At 55.9% G+C, this 20555-nt stretch overlaps 1 protein-coding gene and 1 long non-coding RNA gene across 2 annotated transcripts; one reads left to right on the top strand and one right to left on the bottom strand.

Moving 5' to 3' along the window:
• Positions 1-1921: 1921 nt before the first annotated feature.
• LOC129507730 (uncharacterized) lies at positions 1922-5708 on the bottom strand. Its single transcript, XR_008664069.1, has 3 exons — positions 5495-5708; positions 3177-3679; positions 1922-2139 (listed from the first exon to the last, which is right to left on the bottom strand). It is a non-coding gene; the product is annotated as an uncharacterized LOC129507730 (long non-coding RNA).
• A 162-nt stretch (positions 5709-5870) lies between these two features.
• Positions 5871-19568, top strand: LIPM (lipase family member M). Its single transcript, XM_055322355.1, has 9 exons — positions 5871-6164; positions 8087-8204; positions 10994-11192; positions 11948-12057; positions 13906-14042; positions 14508-14654; positions 15354-15425; positions 16505-16576; positions 19122-19568. The coding sequence occupies exons 1-9, from the start codon at positions 6018-6020 to the stop codon at positions 19413-19415; spliced, it is 1296 nt and encodes a 431-aa protein (XP_055178330.1). The 5' UTR covers positions 5871-6017; the 3' UTR covers positions 19416-19568.
• The last annotated feature ends 987 nt before the right edge of the window (positions 19569-20555 follow it).

Genomic DNA, 20555 nt, shown 5'->3' with positions numbered 1-20555 from the left:
GTGCCGGTGTGGTCAGCTCCTAAGCTACTTTGCTGCCTTCTTGGTGAGTGACTCCTACAACTGACGACGGCCGGGTTTATCTCTCTGTATAAATGTCCTCACTGGATGGCAGGTTGGTGGGACGTCCGTGTCACAAGTCCCCGTGGTTAACAGCGTCAAAAAAAAAAAAAAAAAACCAAACAAACAAAAAAAAAAAAAAAAAAAAAAAAAACAGCGTCCTCACACATACTCTGGGTTCTTTCCCCAAAATGCTCTTCACCAGCGAACTGTTTATCTAGCTCTCAGATTTTATTTTCTTACAAATTCTTTCATCCTAAACGTCTTCCTTCACGATGCTGAATTTTTGTCAGTTCACTTCAAATTCTTCTTCCTGTTTTTTTGACGCGCTCTCTAGGAAATCATGTGACCAATCAGTATAATAAATCTATTAAAAGCTAAAAAAAAAAAAAAACTGGGGATGCTAAAAATCCAAAGGCTTCAAGATAACCACTTGTTGTTGTCCCTTCCTAAGTGCTACTTAAGAAAATTATTTTGCTATCCTGGAAGCAGTTTGGAAAGTTGGAGCCTTTCACTGCTATTCTCAAACCTACTGTCTCTGGGATTGAGTGGCCCTGGGTGCTCAACATCTCAATAAACGTGGAAAGGCCCATTTATCGTAGTATTTGCAAAATGCCTCCACGGGCGGCGTGTGGGGACTCCCAGCACTTTCTTGGCATCGCGTGATCCTAGGCTCTAGGCTGAGCTACATAGGTTCGTTAGATGCACCCCGATGTACGATAATTAATGTTAATTATCAATGTAACAATTATCGATGTACGATAATTAATATTTAAGTCCACGTGGAGATGCAAGAAAACTGAGCAGACATAAACTATCATTAGCAGTCATAGAAATGAGTAACCCGCGTGTTTGCTTCTTCAACCCTCCCGATTTTCCCGTGTAGGTTTTAAAAATCTCAAGAGGCCGTGGAGATGATGAATCATCTTTTTACTGCATTTTTTGGTGCTGGTGAACACAGGGAAAACTTGAAGCCTGAAAGCTCCAGTCCTACCCCACCCTCGGGATTCCATCCCCACCCCACCCCACCCCACCCCCGAGGTGAGAGTCCCTCTGGAAGAATCAGCCGCACAGGGACCCGTGGGTGCAGCCCCCCAGCAGCCTGAGCCCAGCTCACCCTTGGAACCACCCGGGGCACCTGATGAGAGCACAGGTCCCTGCTCCCAGACCTGGAGATCCTGGTTCGGCCTGTCTGGGGGGGACGGAAACCCGCGTCAGCAATCACAGGATTCTTAGGGGGTCTCCACTAGCGTGTGGCACAGGGCCACAGCCACGGGGCCGCTCAAAGCCGGGGCTTGGAAAAGAACAGTTAGTATGTGCACCTGTCGTAGCATGTGCACCTATCCTAGTATGTGCACCCATCGTAGTATGTGCACCCGTAGTACTATGTGCACCCGTCATAGTATGTGCACCCATTGTAGTATGTGCACCTGTTGTAGTATGTGCACCCATCGTAGTATGTGCACCCGTCATAGTATGTGTACCCGTCATAGTATGTGCACCTGTCCTAGTATGTGCACCCATGGTCCCAAGGAGCCGACAGGTGTCCTGCAGCTGGGGAGACTAGGACGCGGGGGCGTGGAGCGTGCAGGAGATCTCAGAGAAGTCAGTGTGAAGAGTCGCGTTTTTTCTCGCCGGGAAACCAGGCAGCCCTGACTCCTGATAACCAGCTCATAGGCCACCCTATGCTTGGAGGATTTATTGACAACATAGAAGGCCAGCCACTCCGAACACTGATGGTGACACGTGTTCACACGCCTTTTCCAAGTAGAATTTCTTCTCAGACCTAAACACACAGGCTGTCAGGACTCTAGGATGAGACTCCACAACCCGGGTGTCGGGGCATCTTGCATGGGGACGTTCTCCGCAGGGTGTCTAGCGGCAGCCCTGGCCTCTACCGCTGGGGCCAGTAGCACCTCCCCGGGTGCCGGGGACCAGAACCGGCTCCAGACGTCGCCAAAAGCTGCCTGGAAACAACATCGCGTTGCTCCAGGAAAATCATGTGAGCTCCGGGGCCTCCGGAGCTTATTACAGAAGATGGAAAAGTCAAGGTGTCGTTCATCGCGGTGGAATCAGAAAAGACTAAAAGAGAAGTTGTACTTGTAAAACTGGATAATTATTTATATTTTAAAAATTCCAGATTCAATACACACCCATACTGAAAAATAAATTTCAAACGGTCTGGAGTTCTAAATGAAAAGCATTGGGAAAATGTTGGAAAATAGACAGGATATATTTCTGTAACTTTGGGGTAAAGAAAATTCGTCTTGGAAAAAGTCAGAAAACCTAAAAGCCCCAAGGGAAGCCCTCAAGAGACTTCGCTCCGTACCATGGTGACATCTCCGTAGCATGAAAAGGGAATGGAAGATAGAGACCACAATCAAAATTTTGAAAGAGGAAAATGTGAAAATACCAGTAGCACGTGGAATGAGCTAAAGATCAATATTCATTAAAAAAAATGCAAAGCCCAACCAATCATTTTAAAAATGCAGAGAGAATAGGTCAATAATCTGAAAGAGCTATTTGTAAAGGGAAATCAAAGAGCCGGGACACAGGAAAATTTTCCAAGTTCGTTCTAACTCAGGAAAACGCAAACAAAATGTGCAAAGCCACCCCGGTCCCATCAGACTGGCACGATTAAAAAGATTCACGAAACGCCGAGCTGATGAAGGACGATGCAGACGAACGATGGTGCTCATGCCCGAGTAGTAGGACTTGCAACCGGGTCAGCGATGGCGTCGGGTGTCAGCAGAGACCCTGCAGCGTGGGAGGTGGCGGGAGGCGCTGGGAAGCGGCCTCCCGGCAAGGCCGTCCCTCGGAAGTGGGGCAACCTAAATGCTTTTCCAGATGGACAAAAGCGGGGAGGGGGGGGACTTTTGTAGGGTACAACTATTTGGCTTTAGAAGTTAACCACATCGGGACGCCTGGGAGGCTCAGCTGGTTGGACGTCCAGCCTTGGTTCCAGCTCAGGTCCTGAGTTCCGGACCCACCTGGGGCTCCCCAGTGCACGGGGAGCCTGCCTCTCCCGCTCCCTCTGCCTCTCCCCCTGCTCATGCTCGCTCTCGTGCTCTCTCAAATAAATAAATAAACCTTAAAAAAAAAAAAACAACAAAACTCACCCATGTCTTCGGCTACACCTCTGTCAACCCAGCTACCGCGATATTGTGCAACTGTCCCTGTAAAACCCTGCGGTGTCCTGACGCCTAACGTAATCCTAAGGACATTCTGTTGTCTTCTTTTGCAATCATGTTTTAAGTATCTTCTCCGAACTCTTCATTTTTTTTTTAAATCAACCACGCCTTGCTTTAGAATGTAATACCTTTATCCCTAATGGGAAACAATTCTTATTTTCTTAAAAAAAAAAAAAAGGAAAAGAACTATCCTGGGTCGTTGGATCCAGATGAGAGGTATCGAGTGATTTCCAAATGAGAATCCCATATTTTCAAGCGTGTCAGACACACTGGGAGGCCACTTGCCTGAAGGCCTGGAGTGTCCTTGGGGATCCAGATAAGGCCTGGTGAGAAAGGAAGGGTCGGTCCAGAGTTGGAGCATCCCGACGTTCCGGTAATTTGCAGAGCACAGACTCCAACTTTCTGGGGGACTCGGGGCTGCAGCTTACACCCTGAAGGAAAAAGATCAGGAACCGCTTCAGCACGACTCAGCTCAGGGTTAGGGGAATGCACGACTCAACTCGGAAGAGGGCTTCTTTCCCACGTTGAGGGGTTTCTTCATTTTATTTTATTTTTTTACGCTTGCATTACAGTTTTCTCTTTTGGGGGTTTTGTCCTGTTTTGTTTGTTTTAACGGCTTCCTTTTTTTTTAAACATAAATTTATTTTTTATTGGGGTTCAATTTGCCAACATAGAGAATAACACCCAGAGCTCATCCCATCAAGTGCCCCCCTCAGTGCTTCCATTTATTTTTTTTTTAGTTTTGACACATAGTGCATCTTGAATAAGACTACGTGTTGATTCTTTGTCCTCCGTGTCCTAATCTTTCTGTAATTTCTGTCCTGTGAGGCCTATTGCTTCCATGTAATTTTGATATTGAATTGATTTATATGTAGTGCACGTTAGGGGAGATTCGTTTTCCTCATTCAAGATGTAGCGGTCTCAGAGCCTCCGCCTGTATGTGCGGACACGGTAAAAACCCATTTTAGACGATGACGGGTCCTTTAACCGCCTGAGCCACCAGGGTGCCCCTGAGTGGCTGTTTTCTTTCTTTCTTTTTTTTTTAGATTATTTATTTATTTATTTATTTATTTATTTATTTATGGGGGGGGGCGGAGACCCAGGCAGAGGGAGAAGCAGGCTCCCAACAGGGACCCGGATGCAGGACTCGATCCCGGGACCGGGGTTACACCCTGAGCCCAAGGCAGGCTCTCACCCCTGATTCCCCAGGGGCCCCAGGAGAGAAGTCGGAGGGAGAGAATTCCCAGAGACTGCCCTTATTTCTTCTGACACAGCTGTCAGGCCTCGGGGAAGAACTCGGGGAAGAGGACCCCGAAATGTTACATGTTTCCCCCATGTGGGGAAAATACTAACCAAAGAGTTGAAGCCCCTGGTTTTGCGGCTCTGGCACAGCCCCGAGCTACCCAGTGACGTCGGGCACAGGTCCACGCCGCTCACGGCCCCTGGAGCCCGAGTGGGGCACGTCAGGGTCGCTCGTGGGTGCAGACCCTACTCCCCGAAGCCGGGCGAGGCGGGCAGCGACGTAGGAAGCCAGCGGTGCAGGGCGGGCTGCAGGCCTCATGGGCACCGGGCCCAGTGCCGGGCACGCTCCCGCAGGCCCATCCGCCCCTGCTCAGGCCCCGTTCCAGGAGCCTCAGCTCGCGGTGGCTGTGCCAGCTCAGCTCCAAAGAGCTGGGGTACAGGCAAAGAGATACATTACCTCAAATAACAAGGGGTTTTTCCTTAAACTTTTTTTTTTAAAGACTTGACTTTATTTATTTGAGAGAGAGAGAGAGAGGACACAAGCCCGGGGAGGGGAAGAGGGAGATGGAGAAGCAGACCCCCCCACCCCCATCCCCTCGGAGCAGGGAGCCGGACCCAGGGCTTGACCCCAGGACCCTGGGATCATGACCCGAGCCGAAGGCAGACGCCTCACCAACCGAGCCCCCCCGGGCGCCCCTTCTTTTCCTAAATTCTAACCCATTCTTTACCTATGCTCCTGGCCTGCCTACATAATAGTCGGGTAAGGGGGTGCCCGCACTGCAGCACAGTTGACCCAACTGGGACATTTAGACCCCGAAAGTAACTAGGCTGCAACTCTGCGTAGCTCCTGCAGATGATTTCCCTGCCAGGCACCCGGCTAATGAGTCCCCTGGCATTCGCCAGCGCTCATGACCCAGAATAAAAACTCCTGCATGTGCCTGGCTGAGCCGCGTGCAAGCGGCCCACCCGTGGAAGAGTCATGTGCTCCCGATCAGGGATCTCACCCGTCGCCAGGAAGAGGGAATGTCCTTATTTTTTGACATGTCCAACAAAACCACTCATGGTCTGCAGTGAAAGGAATGGTCATCGAAGCCTTGGGACGTGGCCATAGAAGCCTGGAACGTTCTCTGCCAACGCATATCTTTCCAGCCTTCCAAGAAAGATAAAAAGGAAGGAAAAAAATAAAAATAAAAATGATCTTCCCTATGGTTCCTATTTCCTGATGATGAGGAACAGGGTTTTATGGGCTGTGTCCTCTGCACGTGACTGCAGGTGGCATCAAGGGAAGTCCCACACACCTGCAAGGTGAGAAGGTGAGGGCTGGTGACGACAGGTGATGTGAGTGGTGGGAGGGGCCCGATGGCATTGGGACATCCTGGGCCATGTTTCCATTGAATTTGCCTCTGAATTCGGGGGCAGGAACTGTAGGTGGAACACAGGGGACACGGGTTTCAAAGCTGCAGATCCTTCTGGCATCGGGATCAGCTGTTACACTGCCAGGCACAGAATCCATGCAGATGTTGGATCATGCCGAAGATCTTGTCGAGAGTGTGGACCACCTCACCCAGAATGCAGATGTGGCTTCTGATCCTGGTGGCGTATCTGTTCCAGAGGAACGTGAATTCGGGACGTCTGCCGACCAAAGCTGTGGATCCAGAGGCGTTCATGAATATCGTAAGTTGGGTGTTGTTTTTTTTTGTGTGTGTCTGGAAGGAAATGAAGTGGTTCACATGCCCACTCTTGCACCCAGGCATTACCTGCATTAGTATCACGTCCCTGCGACGCAGTGGCGATTTTCGCTCGCCGGGCGGTGATGCGCTAACCTGGGGACGGGCCAGCCTTTGTTCTCCTTGAACAGAGTCAGTAAACCCGGGTGAATGACCTCATCCCTTTGCCCCGAGCGGAGCGCGATCTAACTTTTTCTTGGCTTCTTAGGTTCATTCCAGAAGCAGAGAAATCCCATCTTGGGCCACACCCAGCTCTGGCATTTCCACTTCCTTGGTGACTTTTGTTCCTTTTCTGCTTGCTCTCATCCCACCCTTCTTCCCGCCAGGACACCTGCTTCTAGGAGCGTCCTGTGCCATTCTAACAGGGGTTTCGTTCCGCCTCCCAGGCCGGGTACCCCATAGACTGGCAACAGGGGGACCTAGAGCCTCGCGTGAGCACGACTCACGGACGATGCGCTAGCCTTCTCGGTCGCTCCGACTTTCTGGCTTACTCTCAAGTTCTTGAGCTGAGTTTAGGGTCGCCCACCCTATCGTGTGACTCGCCCCCTAGGAGACATCGTGACTGAGAGCTGTCAAGGCTCGGCCCCGTCGGTACGTAGGGTTGTCCCCATTTTTGGGATCGAGGGGTATAAGCAACCTAAGGGAGGCCGCAGCCCGGCAGGCAGCGGAGCCACGACTTCAGCCCAGGCCTGCCCGAGCACGTAGCCCATAATCGCAGCCCTCCCGGGGGAGGGGAGGCTGCTGGCCCGCAGATCCCACACACATTCCTCTGCCTTATTGCACAGAGGCAATCTGTTTAGCCGGTCTCCCCGAACCTCGCCCTGGGTGTGCCTCGCAGGGTGCTCTCCGGGCTTTAGAGGGGGAACCGAGTCAGGGATTCAGGAAAGTGGCTCTGAAAAAAAAAAAGGCTTCTCCAGCTGAAGTCTGCAAACCTATAGGACTTACCCAAGAGCGTGCGGGCGGTTCTTAATTACAGTCGTCCCCGATGCTCCCTGATGACCTACTGTGTGCCGGGGGACCCGGTGGGTGTTACTGTGCATTATCTCTCCACGTTCCTTTCGAGAACCCCTAACGTGCAGGTGACTACGCCGAGGAATGGGGACAGGTTTGCTAATTGTCTCAAGGTTGCCCAACTGGTTTGCGTAATAGCCTTAGAACCAGGATTAAAATTTGAGTAGGGGGATCCCGTGGGCCTTTCTGTTCCCTTAAGAGCCACAGACCCCGAGGGCCGAAAAGAGGGAATGGGAATGCATGACCTACAGTTTCTCATAAGCTGTCCTGGGCAAGATGCCCCACTGGCTGCGTTACAACAACCTGGGCCTTCGCCCCAAACCGAACCGGGACCCTGTACATGTACGTGTCCCTGGGGAATCCCAGCACGCACCCCTGCTCCGGCACCCGAGCTCGGGCCGACCGGTTCTGAAACATTACAGGGAATCGGACTTTCCAAAGGAGCCCGTGGAAATGCAAGTGCTGGGCCCCGTTCTCAGAGTCCCCAGCTCGAGGCTGGCGTGGAAGCCAACAGGCGCCCGAGTGACGCTGACCCTCCCGGTCCAGGGCCCACACTTAGGGAACCGTTGTTCTAGCCCGGTCTCCTCATTACATTTTTACATTTTATTTGTTTATTAATGAGACAGAGAGAGAGAGAGAGAGAGAGAGAGAGAGAGAGGCAGAGACCCAGGCAGAGGGAGAGGCAGGCTCCCTGCGGTGACCCGACATGGGACTCGATCCCGGAACTCTGGGGTCACGCCCTGGGCCGACGGCAGACACTCCACCGCGAGCCCCCCAGGCATCCCATTTTGCTGCTTTGGGGTCATCGAGAGCGCGGCCACACAGCCCTGAATTCAAAAGACGCTGCTTTTCCCTCAGAGTGAGATCATCCGACACCAAGGCTATCCCTGCGAGGAGTATGAAGTCGTCACGGAAGACGGGTACATCCTTTCTGTTAACCGAATTCCTCAAGGCCTGGCGCAACCTAGGGATGCAGGTACGGTTCACCCCGGGCACCCTACGTGCCCACCTGTCGGTAGTGAGGATCCCCTCGTGACCTGAGTGTGTGCACGGGGGTCTGGGTTCTTGTGACAGACTGTGGCCCGTTGCTTGGGCCGGAAGGCAGCTTTGCTCCCTCCTCCACCCCATCATCACCGCCCCGGTGGGCCCCAATATCCTCAATGATCTCAAAGAAACATAGGGTTTGTTTAAAAAAAAAAAAAGACCTTCAGGAAAGGTCCATTTCTTGACGCCTTCTAGGCCTTAACCCATTTCCCAAACCCCTCTCATGTGGATAATCTGGAATGTCCAGGGACTGTCTCTTGAACAGACCACGCCGATCCCTGCTAATGAAGAAGGCGAGCTCCAGCATGGCGCCCGGGCCCACCCCGCAGACCCCATAGCCCTAGCCAACACCCCACATACCCATATCCCCAGCCAACACCCCGCATACCCCGTATCCCCAGCCAACACCCCGCATACCCCATAGCCCCAGCCAAATAGCCCTTTAAGTATTTGAGGCCTTGCCCAGCGCTTCACTGGAGTGTTTTAAGAATCAAGCAATAGGTGTGCATTTTTGATTTTTGATGCATTGCTTCAATTCATAGAATCCCATTTTTTCAGTATATGGGGTTTTCAGCTATTGCCGGCTTAAAAAATTCATGTCGTCACCAGTGAGCGTGTGCTCTGTGCCTTTGGGTGCTGTGGGTCTACATTGACCGCAGCAGCTGCGCCGTGTCATGAGGACACCCGGTAGGACCCTCTGGATGCCAGCTACGATGCCGCGGGCTCTATTTGCATCCGTCTCATTTAACTTTCACAATAACCTGGAGAAACTGCTGCTCACAGAGCTTGGGCAACCTGTCCGGGAGCCCAGGCCGGCACTTTGCTAGAAGGTTGTGAAACCTGCAGAGACCTGCCCGCCACTCTGACCCATTTCTTAACTGGGACCAGAGCAGGTCGGGTGGATGCTGTCGTCTTCGGGGCCAACAAGCTGCAGGGTTCTGTTGTATTCCAATTTGCCCGTTTGCAGCTTTTTTGAAAACCGACTTTAAAAAAAAATTATGTATCTATTCACAAGAGACACAGAGAGAGAGAGAGAGAGAGAGGCAGAGACCCAGGCAGAGGGAGAAGCAGAGGGAGCCTGACGTGGGACTCGATCCCGGGACCCCGGGGTCACGCCCTGGGCTGAAGGCAGACGCTCCGCCACGGAGCCATCAGGTGTCCCGAAAACCGGATTTTTTTAAATACCAGCTGCGCAGCTGCCCTTGGTGTCCTACATGTGTAGCATGAGCCAACCTCAGTGCATTTGGACACACGGTTCTCGCTGTGGGGACCTGCGCCCTGGCCTGGGCCTCGTGCGGGTGCTCTCCATCGTGCTCTTTCCCTGAGCACCCCTTTGAAAACGGCAGCACCGTGCCCCGGGTGGGGTCTGGCCCGGTGTCCTCGTTCCTTCCCCCGAGCACGTACCACCTGCTAGGACACACACGTGCTGGCTCATTGGCTGTCTCCCCTGATCAGAAGGTAACCTCTCCGGGAGCCGGGATCTTCTCTATTTCGTGGAAGGCCGTACAGCCAGCGCCTAAAAGCGTGCCGGGCACACGCAGGCGCCCGTACGTGTGCGTGGGGTGAGTGAGTGAATGGGTCCTGCACAAGCACACGGGAGCCTGCAGCTGCAGAGGGAACGTTCGCTGAGCTCCAGCTGCCGGGAGGTGAGCAAGCACAGCTCCCGGGGGCACCGAGTGGCGCCCCAGCTAGGGCCCCCGCAGCCCCGTTCCCAGGCGGAGCTTCTCCGCTCACATCCTGCTAACCTCCCCCAACTGGTCACCCCGGTTTCAGGGTTTGGGAGCTGGGGGGACCCTCCCTGGGTTGGGTCCGGTTGGGGAAGGACAGTCCCCTCTGGTGGTGGGTGTTGTTTCTGCAGCTTGCAAGGGCCTCCCGGGGAAGCTCTCAGGGCCTGGCCTGTGCACCCCCTTAGAGAGAAGGCCGTTCTCCTGTGTCCTTGCAGCACGTCCCCGGGAGTAGGGAATTGGGTCATGAGCGCCGAGCCGCACCTAGTGCCCATCCCGCGCCCCTCTGTGTGCCTGACTTCCTGGCGCTTTCCACCTGGATGCTGGGAAGGAGGCCGGCAGCGGGGGGCGGGGGGGTACGTCCCAGGTTCCCCAGGCCGCGGGGTGGGGACACCACAGAGGTGTAGCCAGGCCCTCGCCACGTGGCGTTGTGAAGCCTGCTGCAGCCCGCCCCACGGTTGGCGCCCTTCGACCCGGGCACTCAATGCGTTCACGGGGCGGCGGCGGGGGTGATTTATTGTTACCAATATTGAGCCTCAAATTTTCTCATACTTGGAGTGTGGGGGCTCCTTCCAGCTGCCTTGTCACTCTTTTTGACATGAAAGGTCGTCGTTAAACCATTGCACCCTCGGTATAGACGCCACACGCACGCACGGGTACCTTTATCCTATAACACAACCACGCGTACGTTGACCATCGTGCAACATATTATATTCATGGTTACATGAGCGCCCTGATCGCTGGGACATGGCGCGTCCTGGGCACTGTCACCTCTGCTCCCTGCGCACTGTTTTACTTAATCCTAATGGAATTCCTGTTTTTTTTCTGTTGAGGAAATCAAGACACAGACAGGTTAAGCGACCAACTAACACTGTCGATCTAGCAAGCCGCTCAATCCACAGGCAAACACGGGGGTGTTGGACCCCAGAGCTTGCACGCTCGAGGGGGGCCAGGAAGATGGAGGCCACGCCTCCCAGCTGAAGTCTCTTGCACGTAGGGCCCCGGCCGGTGGTGTTGCTGCAGCACGGCCTGCTGGGGGACGCCAGCAACTGGATCTCCAACCTGCCCAACAACAGCCTGGGCTTCATCCTGGCCGATGCCGGTTTTGACGTGTGGCTGGGGAACAGCAGGGGCAACACCTGGTCCCGGAAGCACAAGACCCTCTCCATAGACCAAGATGAGTTCTGGGCTTTCAGGTACAGCACGGTCCTGAGAGTGGAGGCGGATGCGGGGTCAAATCTGGCCTCTCGCACTCGGATGATTCACTTCGGTCGGGTCGCCAACACCCTACCCGATCTCCCCAATTGCTTTAGTTAGTGAGCGACTCTTTGGGGAGGACTGGGTTTCTCCAACGGAAGAAGGGGTCTGGCTAATAGGACGACAGTGGTGGTTGGGGTCAGGGCTCGAGACAAGGTGTAGGCCCACGTCCCTGTGGGTGCGGACCCGGGACTAACTCCCCTCGGGTACTGACCGGACTGTTACCCCCAGAAAGAGCCGCCGTCAGGCAACCTTAGAGACATAAGGGAAACTGTTCGGCCCTAGGGACTTAATGCGGCTGATCCGTATGTCACGGTCGGTCTACAAAAGGGTTTTAATGACCTATTGGCATTTAACCCGCTCCTTATCCACAGCCGCACAGGGAGGCCCCCGAGGCATGCCAGGCCCTTCCCTATGGGATGATCTGTAGGGCCGGGTGGGGTTCCGCTGGGGCACAGCAGGGCGCCCCCAGGGCGGCGGGTCACGTGACACCGTCTGCAGAAAACCGCCGTGTGCAGAGAGTGCAAACGGTGCACGGGTCCAGCAGCGCCATGTGTCACATGTGAGGGCCCCGGGGGCGCAGCCACAAACCAGTGGGGCACACTGAGGGCCTGTTTGTAACCCCCGGGAGGGGGGCTGCTTTCGTTGTTTCTGATTCTAATTTTTCACGTGACTTTGTCTTTTCCCCTTGTAGTTATGATGAGATGGCTAGGTTTGATCTTCCTGCAGTCATAAACTTTATTTTGCAGAAAAGCGGCCAGGAAAAGATCTATTACGTCGGCTATTCACAGGGCACCACCATGGGTAGGTTCCCAGGGGGCAGGTGCAGGGTCAGGGGTGCGGGCGGGGGTGATGACGGGGCCTGGGGCCCAGCGCCCACCTTCCCTTGGCGCCGGCCCTGCCCGCCCCGCTGGCCCTGAGGACTAGAAGCAGGGGACGTGGGAAGGGCCAGGGTGCTGGAGGCAATGGCGGTGGCAGGGGGGTTAGGTGACATGTGGCTCCTCCACCTGCAAGGTGAACCCCTGAGTGAAGCACCCGTGGACAAGGCAGGAGCAGAGCGGCCTGGTGCGCTCCATGGGCCTCAAGCCAACCTGGCGGGGGAGTCCCGGGTATGGGATTCCAGGAAGCCAGGCGGGCACGGGCCCCCTGGAACTCAGGGCAGCCGATCAGTGCGCTGGTTTGCTTCCTTATTTTAAATATATTTTTTAATTTAAAGTCAACTAATCCCCATATAATGTTATTACTGGTGCCCGAGGTAGAGGGCGGTGAGCCGAACCCCCGGTGCGCCCTCCCTCCTGTCCGTGGTCCAGCTACCCCACCCCGCCCTGTCCCCCCCCCCCCCCCCGCCCCCAGTGCTCTCCGACTTTCCCATTTCCTCTCCGGGGTTTTCCACATCCTGAGCCGGCTCTGGTGGCGCCCCGCCTCACCACGCACTTCCAGGAAGCCGGGGTACTAAGGCCTGGGCTGCGCCGGGGTACTAAGGCCTGGGCTGCCCCGAGGTCCGGGGGCCGGTGAGACTGTCTTTTCTCTACACTCACACTGCCCAGCTTGACATCAAGACAAAGGTGCCGATGATGAGGCCAAAGGCTGCTTCGAGATGGGGAAGGGGGCAAAAGCTCCTAGGATCCCTCTCGCCGTTGGCCACGCGGCCACTTCCCTGCAGGACTTGAACGCGCTTTGCTGGGAGAGGTTAGCTCGAGTCCTCAAAGCTGACATCTGAGGGCAGCTCTAATAGGGTCGCAGGCCAGCGAGAATATGGTCTGACAGAGCCCCAGCCCGTCCTCCCGACAGCACAGCTGCATGTGGCTGCCAACCTGATCACGTGGAGGGGAAAGTGGAGACACAAATACCCCCTCTCCTCCCGCAACCGGAGGAAGTCACGTGACCCAAGTTTCCGTCTCCAGGTTCCCCTCCCGCTTGGGCTGCAAACGTCAGCCTAGACGGAGATGCACGGACGTAGAGCCCTTCAGAGATGGTGACCATGGCCGGGCATCAAGCGATGGCCTTTTTTCCCCCTGGGGCTCCATGGAGATGGTCCTTGGGCGGCAGTAGCTCAGAGACTCTCACGGGCCCAGAGGCCAGCCTGATTTAGCCAGGGTCCTAGACCTGGTCTAGCACAAAGATAAGTGTTGGGGCCCAGTTCCGTAGATGATTTGTCTATGGGATCACATCACAGTTGGGGTTCCGGGAAAGGTGGGCATCAGGGAGACCATCCTACCAGCCCCACACCCCCTGCGTCTCAGAACATGCTTGTCGCCGACCAGCGAGGCGGCTGGAATCTCCTCGCTTTCCTTCGCTGCGGGGTGGAGATTTGTCAAAAACACCTCACGAGAGTTTGGGACCTCGATGAGGTGAGAGCTGTGACAGTCCCCTGAGGAGTGTCCGGGGCACAGTTGCTTCTCCATGTGCGTCTACGTACAGTCTGCACCGTTGGCCCCAATAGCTTGACCCCGTAATGCAAGCAGAACCTGCTAGCTGGAGGGTACGTGCCAGGCGCTGTTGGGAGTGCTGAGGTGTTGGGGCTTACACGTTCCTAGGACACCTAAATCAGGAGCACGCGTCGTTACTGAAATAACTTGGTAAAAGTAAAATCAGCGTCTTACAGGTTCTAGGCTATGCGATATCCACACTGACCTATCTCTCCTCTCGTAGGCTTTATTGCTTTCTCCACCATGCCAGAACTGGCTCAGAAAGTCAAAATGTATTTTGCGTTAGCGCCCATAGCCACTGTTAAATATGCGAAAAGCCCTGGCACCAAGTTTTTGCTGCTCCCGGATATGATGATCAAGGTATGTGACTCCTCGGATAATTCCTTGTCTGTGTAGACGAGTCCTCCAACCCTATTTGCTAAGACATAGAGTAGCTCAACTTAATGATTTTTGGGCTTAGAGTAGCTCAACTTAATAATTTTGGGGCTTAGAGTAGCTCAACTTAATGATTTTGGGGCTTAGAGTAGCTCAGCTTAATGATTTTGGGGCTTTATGATGGTGCAAAAACGATACACGTCCAGTAGAAACCATACTTGAAATTTTGAATGTTGATCTTCTCCTGGGCTAGAGATATTGGGGCCGGACCTCTCCCGTGATGCTGGGCAGCCTCCGCAGTCCCCGGTTTCGACTTCATGATATTTCTAACTCATGACCGGTTTACAGGGGATGGAACTCCGTCGTAAACTGAAGAATATTAGACTAAATTGGATTCACGTCTTCCTGGCCATGATGTCATGACTACTCTTCTGCGTCATGTTTTTACAGGGACTGTTTGGTAAGAAAGAATTTCTGTACCAGACCAGATTCTTCAGACAGTTTGCTATTTACCTGTGTGGCCAGATGATTATCGATCAGATCTGTAGCAATGTCTTGCTACTTATGGGAGGATTTAACACCAACAACATGAACATGGTAAGCAGGAGCCTAGTAAATGCTTCGTCTTCCAAAGCCAAGCGAGGAGTGACCGGTCTCACGTCCCGAGGGTGGGCGAGTGCCGTGAATACAGACCCAGTTCTAGAGCCTTCATCTTAATTATTCTAGCAAACTTCTTTTTTTTAAGATTTTATTTATTTATTCATGAGAGGCCCAGAGAGAGGCAGGGATGCAGGCAGAGGGAGACGCAGGCTCCCTGCGGGGAGCCCGACGTGGGGACTCGATCCCAGGACCCCGAAGTCACGCCCTGGGCTGAAGGCAGAAGCTCAACCTCTGTCCCTAGTAAAGTTTGCCTAAAGAGAATCTCTTATCGGATGACAACAGAGACGCCCAGGAGCACATTCAGTGGCGTCTCTTATCCGTGCACACGTGTGTAGTACGGTTTGGTGAATCCTTGCGATCACTTTTTTTTTAATAATAATTTATTTTTTATTGGTGTTCAATTTGCCAACATACAGAATAACACCCAGTGCTCATCCCATCTAGTGCCTCCCTCAGTGCCCGCCACCCAGTCACCCCCAACCCCTGCCCTCCTCCCCTTCCACCACCCCTAGTTCGGTTTCCCAGAGTTAAGAGTCACTTAATGATGTTTCCATTTCTTAGCCTGACACCCCAGAGGTGTCAGCGCACGTCTTGTGAGCTCTCGGGCCCCCACAAACCCCTCGTGTTTTGTTACAGAGCCGAGCAAATGTGTACGTCGCTCACACTCTTGCTGGAACATCTGTGCAAAATATCCTACACTGGAGCCAGGTAGGAATGCCCACCTTGTCGTCTCTCCGAGGGTCTTTGTGCATTTTGTCTGGAGCAAAGGATGCCCTTCCGACAGCCCCAGTGTTACTTCACAATTATTCCAAGATGGAATGCGATCTCATCAATGCTGTCTCGACCGTGAATTCCATCTAGAACACGGAACCTTCTCAGGAGATGGGGGGAAGGGCTGGCCCCAGGAATCCTTGGGGGACCTTGAGTGAGTGACTTCAGATGGTCCAGGGAGACCTCTGTCTGCCTCAAGCCACCTCACGCGTGGGGCAGGAGAGTGTGTTTTCACTCTTCTTGCGGTTCCTCCAGCAAAGGCAGGATCTAACTCACGGGAGCCCTTTGGCTGCAGGCCCCAGGGGCAAGGGTCCCATTGTCAGTCCCATGACCGTCTCTGGGGCCAGTGGGGCAGATCCCGGACCCCGCGGAATCCACTCAGGGGCAGTGGGTGCTGATGATGCCCTCACGCATGCGGGAGTGCTGCCCCTGATCCTGCTCACTGTAGGCAACACGGGGGAGTGACAGATTTGCTGTGGAAATAGGACAGGTAAAGACGGAGCTCGAGCACGGTTGACCTTAGATGCTCGCCTGCTACAACCACAGCTTTGTTGAAAAAAGCCGGGAAGGCCCCCAGTTCAAGCAGAGAGGTTTAACAACACTGAACTTAAACGTCACGAACACTGGTCCTGTTTCTCTGGGGACTCAGAGCCCAGAGTTCCCCCAAGGCCGTGTGAGTGCGCGTACGTGTGTAAGGAGTGGGGACAGGACGGAGACCTATGTTCAAAAGTGTGAAGAGTTCTGACTTGGGTTGGGTTTCCTCCCAGCGTCAGCCCCTGACGCAGCTCGGGGGCCGCTCCTCGCAGCCCGCAGGGGTCGGCGGGGCCCCCGGGACCTGGTGGCCGGGGCTCCTCTGGACCTTCTTGTGCCCCAGGGGCCCGCCTCTTGCCTTAGCTTCTTGAGGTTTGTCCTAACAGCGAGCGGAAGAGCGGCTCAGCTTCTGCCCTCCGCTTCCGCTCACAACCCCCGCTACCCGGTGTGCATTCGAAGGTCCCGTCGATGTGCTTTCCTTTCAGGCAGTGAATTCTGGGGAGCTCCGGGCATTTGACTGGGGGAGTGAAACCAAAAATCTGGAGAAAGGCAATCAGGTAAGAAAGTCAACGCATCGTTCTGAGGTGAATGAGGGGGGTGTTGTAGTGACAGGTTTTTGTAGAGGAGGAAATAAAATACGACTTCGGGCTTGATTGCATTTGAAACTAGAGAAGTTCGCGGCTTGGCCAAGAGGCTTCCTGCTTTCAGGATGGAGTAGGACAACGCTCCCCATGGGGGAGGTTGGTTCTAGGGAGCAAGACCCGGCGGCGAAGGGAAGGGAAGAGCGTGCCCTGTGTGGTGGCTGGAGGGATCCAGGGGGGACGGCAGGGGTGAGGCACTACCACTGTGGGGTCATGGACAGGCTGCTACCATTCTGCTGTCCCCCAGGTCTTTATCCTTAAAAATCATTGGGTTATGGGCGCCTGGGTGGCTCAGTCAGTTGGGCGTCCAACTCGTGATCTCAGCTCAGGTCTTGATCGCAGGGTCATGAGTTCAAGCCCCACATTGGGCTCCATGCTGGATGTGGAGCTTATTTTAAATAATAATAGTAATAATAATAATAATTTACTCAAAATTACTTAATTTATTTCGTCCAAATATTTATTTACTCAAATTATTTAAACATTATTATTATTATTATTATTATTAGACTAGGCGATCCTTAAAAGTTCTGCTAATCACACTTTTAATGCATCTGTAATTTGCGAGTGAAAAATACGAAAGTCATTACATCATCTAAGAAAATGCCCAGTCGATGCTCTGGAATCAAATGAACAGCTGCGGGGACTCAGAAACAGGCATCGTACTCCTCTGAGCAGAAGGTCCCGACTGGAGGTCGTTGTTAGCTCATGTGAGGCTGCAAACAGGTGCCCACCACACGGCCCTAAAGCCAGAGGGAGCCTGGTAGGTGGCCAAGGGCCAGCTCCTGAGAGTGTGGCTGCGGGATGTCCCCTCCCCACGGCAGCCTAGGCCGCAAAGCCCAGAACATGGGGCAGACGGGCCCAGATCAGCTGGATCCTCCGCCGCCTGCGTCACCTGAGTCCCCACGGGCAGCGCCCGGACCAGGAGGCTTGGCGCAGGCGTCCACTCCCTGGCATCAGGTCCTTGTTGGCTGGTCCCTAAAACGTGTCTTTGGAGGAAGTGATGCACCCCCAGGACGGTCTTAAGCCACCAGCGTCCATGTGTCAGCTGCTGGAGCAAGCAGCTCGGGCAATGTAGGCCCCGGGGAAGGACGGGGGGCGGCCGTCGGGCCCAGCACGCTCCAGGCGTCCGCAGGTGGGCCCCGAGGAGAGCGGGGGAGCCACCGGTCCCAGCCGAGCCGGGTCTCCCTCAGGCCGCCGGGCCGCCGGCTCTAATTGGGGCTCCTCACTGTGTCCCCGTGGGCGTGGCCCTGGCCACACGGCCCTGGAGCTCAGGCACGTCTGGGCCGCTGGGCGCACGATCTGCACGAAGGCCTGTGAGTTGGGCCGGGCAGCTGGCAGGGGAGCGGAGGGCAGGTGGCGGGAAGTGCAAGGACCGCCAGGCCTCCCCGGGCCCCATGGGCCCCCCCAGGCCCTCACAGGCCCCCCAGACCCACCTGGACCCCCCTGGGGCCCGCTCAACCCCCTCCAAGCTCCCGGGCTCCCCATGTCTCCTCCATGTCCCCCCCATGACCCCTAGGCCCTCCCAGGCCCCCCCAGGCCGCCATCATGTTCCCCCAGGCTCTCCAAGACCCCCAGGCCTCTCCAGGCCTCTCCCAGGCCCTCCCAAACCCCTCAGGCACCCCTTTGTTCCCCCCCAGGCCCTGCAGGCTCTTCCAGACCCCTCCAGGCCACCCCCAGGCCACCCACCAACACCCCCAGAACTCCCCAGGCCACCCCAGGCCCTCCCAGACCCCTCAGGCACCCGCCCCCGTGTCCCCTCCAGGTCCCCCAGGGCCCCCAGACCCCACCAGGCCACCCACAGACCCCGCAGACCTCCCCAGGCCCTCCTCCCAGGCCCTCCTAGACCCCTCAGATGCCCCCATATCCCCCCGGCCCCCCAGGGCCCCTGGGCCCCCCCGTGTCCCCCCCCAGGCCTCTCCCAGGCCCTCCAAAGCCCCCCCAGGTGTGGACCTCCCCTCCCCTGAAACCACTGGGTTCCGGGGCGCTTGACGCGGGGTTTGGAGCAGGGGCTGCCCCGGGGGCCTTCCGTTCTCCCGCAGAGTCTGTGCGGAGACCCCGCGGCCCCCTCGGGGCTCCAGCCTCTGGCCTGTCCCGAGAACCTCTGTCCCTCGGGCCTCGTGAAGTTCGTGAAGTGTCGCTCTCGGGGTGCGCGTTTGTTCATGGGGGACGATGGGAAATTCATGCTTAAGGTGGAGGGGACCCCCGACCCCGAGCTTTGTCCCTCACTTCCTCATGGCTAGGGTCCCCCCCGTCGCAGGCGAGGCACCCGGGGCGAGCGGGACCCGCACGGAGGGGCTGAGCACACCTGGGGGCCACCCCCCCCCCCGCCCGGGTGCCCAGGACCCTTCCCCGTAGCCCAGGGCGTACTTTTACTGTTTACTTGAAATATTAGTCGTTGGGCTTGGAACCCCGAGGGTGACCGTTAGAAATGCCAGTTACAATGATCCCTTTCTTCCAGCCGACGCCCGTGAGGTACAAAGTCAGGGACATGACGGTCCCCACCGCCATGTGGACGGGGGGCCAGGACTGGCTTTCCAACCCAGAGGACGTGAAGGCCCTGCTCTCCGAGGTGACCAATCTCATCTACCATAAGAACATTCCCGAATGGGCACATGTGGATTTCATCTGGGGCTTGGACGCGCCCCGGCGTCTGTACAACGAGATCATACACCTGATGAGGCGGGACGATGCCAACCTGTCCCCGGGCACGTGTGCGGTCGGCCGCGAGGAGTCGGAGGCCGGCGAGTCCTAGGAGGCTGCAGGGCAGGGGCCGCAGGCGGGACTCACGGGGCCCCCAGACCTGGGGGAAGCGGGGCAGACCGGCGCGGGCGGAGGACTTCCTGCCGTTGGCTCTAAAACTGGCATTTGCAATTTTTTCAGCTAATTAAAATACTCATTGGATGAACTTCATGGGTCCTTGCGTAAGGCCGGTTGGGAAGGGCGGGTCTCGCCTGGCGGGAGGAGGTAGCCAAGGCGCTCCACGGCCTCCAGGTGCACCTGCAGCCTGCCAGAATTCTCCAGGCTTCTCCAGGTTTCTCCCCCACAAGCCAGAATTTTGAAACGGTCAAGTGAATAAGTGATTGGGACAGAGACGGAGGGCCTGAGTCTGGATTGCTGGAACCATGACAGAATACACTACGCATTTCCACCTTGTTGTCACAGAGACATGAGCCTACCTCGGGGTGCTGGGCTGCTTTAGGGGAGGAGGGAGGAGGGAGGAGGGAGGGAGGAGGGAGGGAGGGAGGAGGGAGAGGGAGGGAGGGAGGAGAGGAGGGAGGGAGAGGGAGGAGGGAGAGGGAGAAGGGAGAGGGAGAAGGGAGAGGGAGGAAAGAGGGAGGAGGGAGAGGAAAGAGGGAGGGAAGGAGGAGGGAGAGGAAAGAGGGAGGAAGGGAGGAGGGAGAGGAAGGAGGGAGAGAGGGATGGAGAGGGAGGAGGGAGAGGGAGGGGGAGGGAGGGAGGAGGGAGGGAGGATAAAATATTCTGGATTTTACGGGTGAACAGCACAGCCTGAGGAGCGGCCTCGCACAGAGGAACCAGCAGGGTGGAGGGGTCCTGCTGCGGGAGCCCCCGAAGTCGGGGGGGGGGGGGGGGGCCTTGGCATGCGGCCCCAGAGCTCAAGGCCCTCGAGCAGGGTGCCTGGGCTCAGCCTGCGACCCGCGGCCCCGGGACGAGTCCTGCTTGGGCTCTGGCTCCTCCCGGGCCCCGCTGCCCCCGGGCTGCGCTCCTGTCATCTCCCAAATAAATGAAAGTCAAAGACCAGAGGGCTGGTCGGCTCCCGGGGGGAAGAGGGGAGGCCCCGAGCTCCGAGCGGCAGCGCCGCGTCCCCTCCGTGCAGACTCCCAGCGGGACGACACGGGCTTTTATTGGAGGGCGTGGCCGGTGAAGGTTCACA

Source organism: Nyctereutes procyonoides, unplaced genomic scaffold (genome assembly GCF_905146905.1).
Source record: "Nyctereutes procyonoides isolate TBG_1078 unplaced genomic scaffold, NYPRO_anot_genome, whole genome shotgun sequence".
Lineage (NCBI taxonomy): Eukaryota > Metazoa > Chordata > Mammalia > Carnivora > Canidae > Nyctereutes > Nyctereutes procyonoides.
This window is presented reverse-complemented; position numbering and strand designations above follow the sequence as displayed.

Excerpts from the sequence above, each read along its gene's own strand:
- LIPM (XM_055322355.1), top strand. The coding sequence starts at position 6,018 with ATGCCGAAGATCTTGTCGAGAGTGTGGACCACCTCACCCAGAATGCAG. Across the intron at positions 14,655-15,353 it reads ACACCAACAACATGAACATG|AGCCGAGCAAATGTGTACGT; the intron begins GTAAGCAGGAGC and ends GTTTTGTTACAG. Across the intron at positions 15,426-16,504 it reads ATATCCTACACTGGAGCCAG|GCAGTGAATTCTGGGGAGCT; the intron begins GTAGGAATGCCC and ends CTTTCCTTTCAG.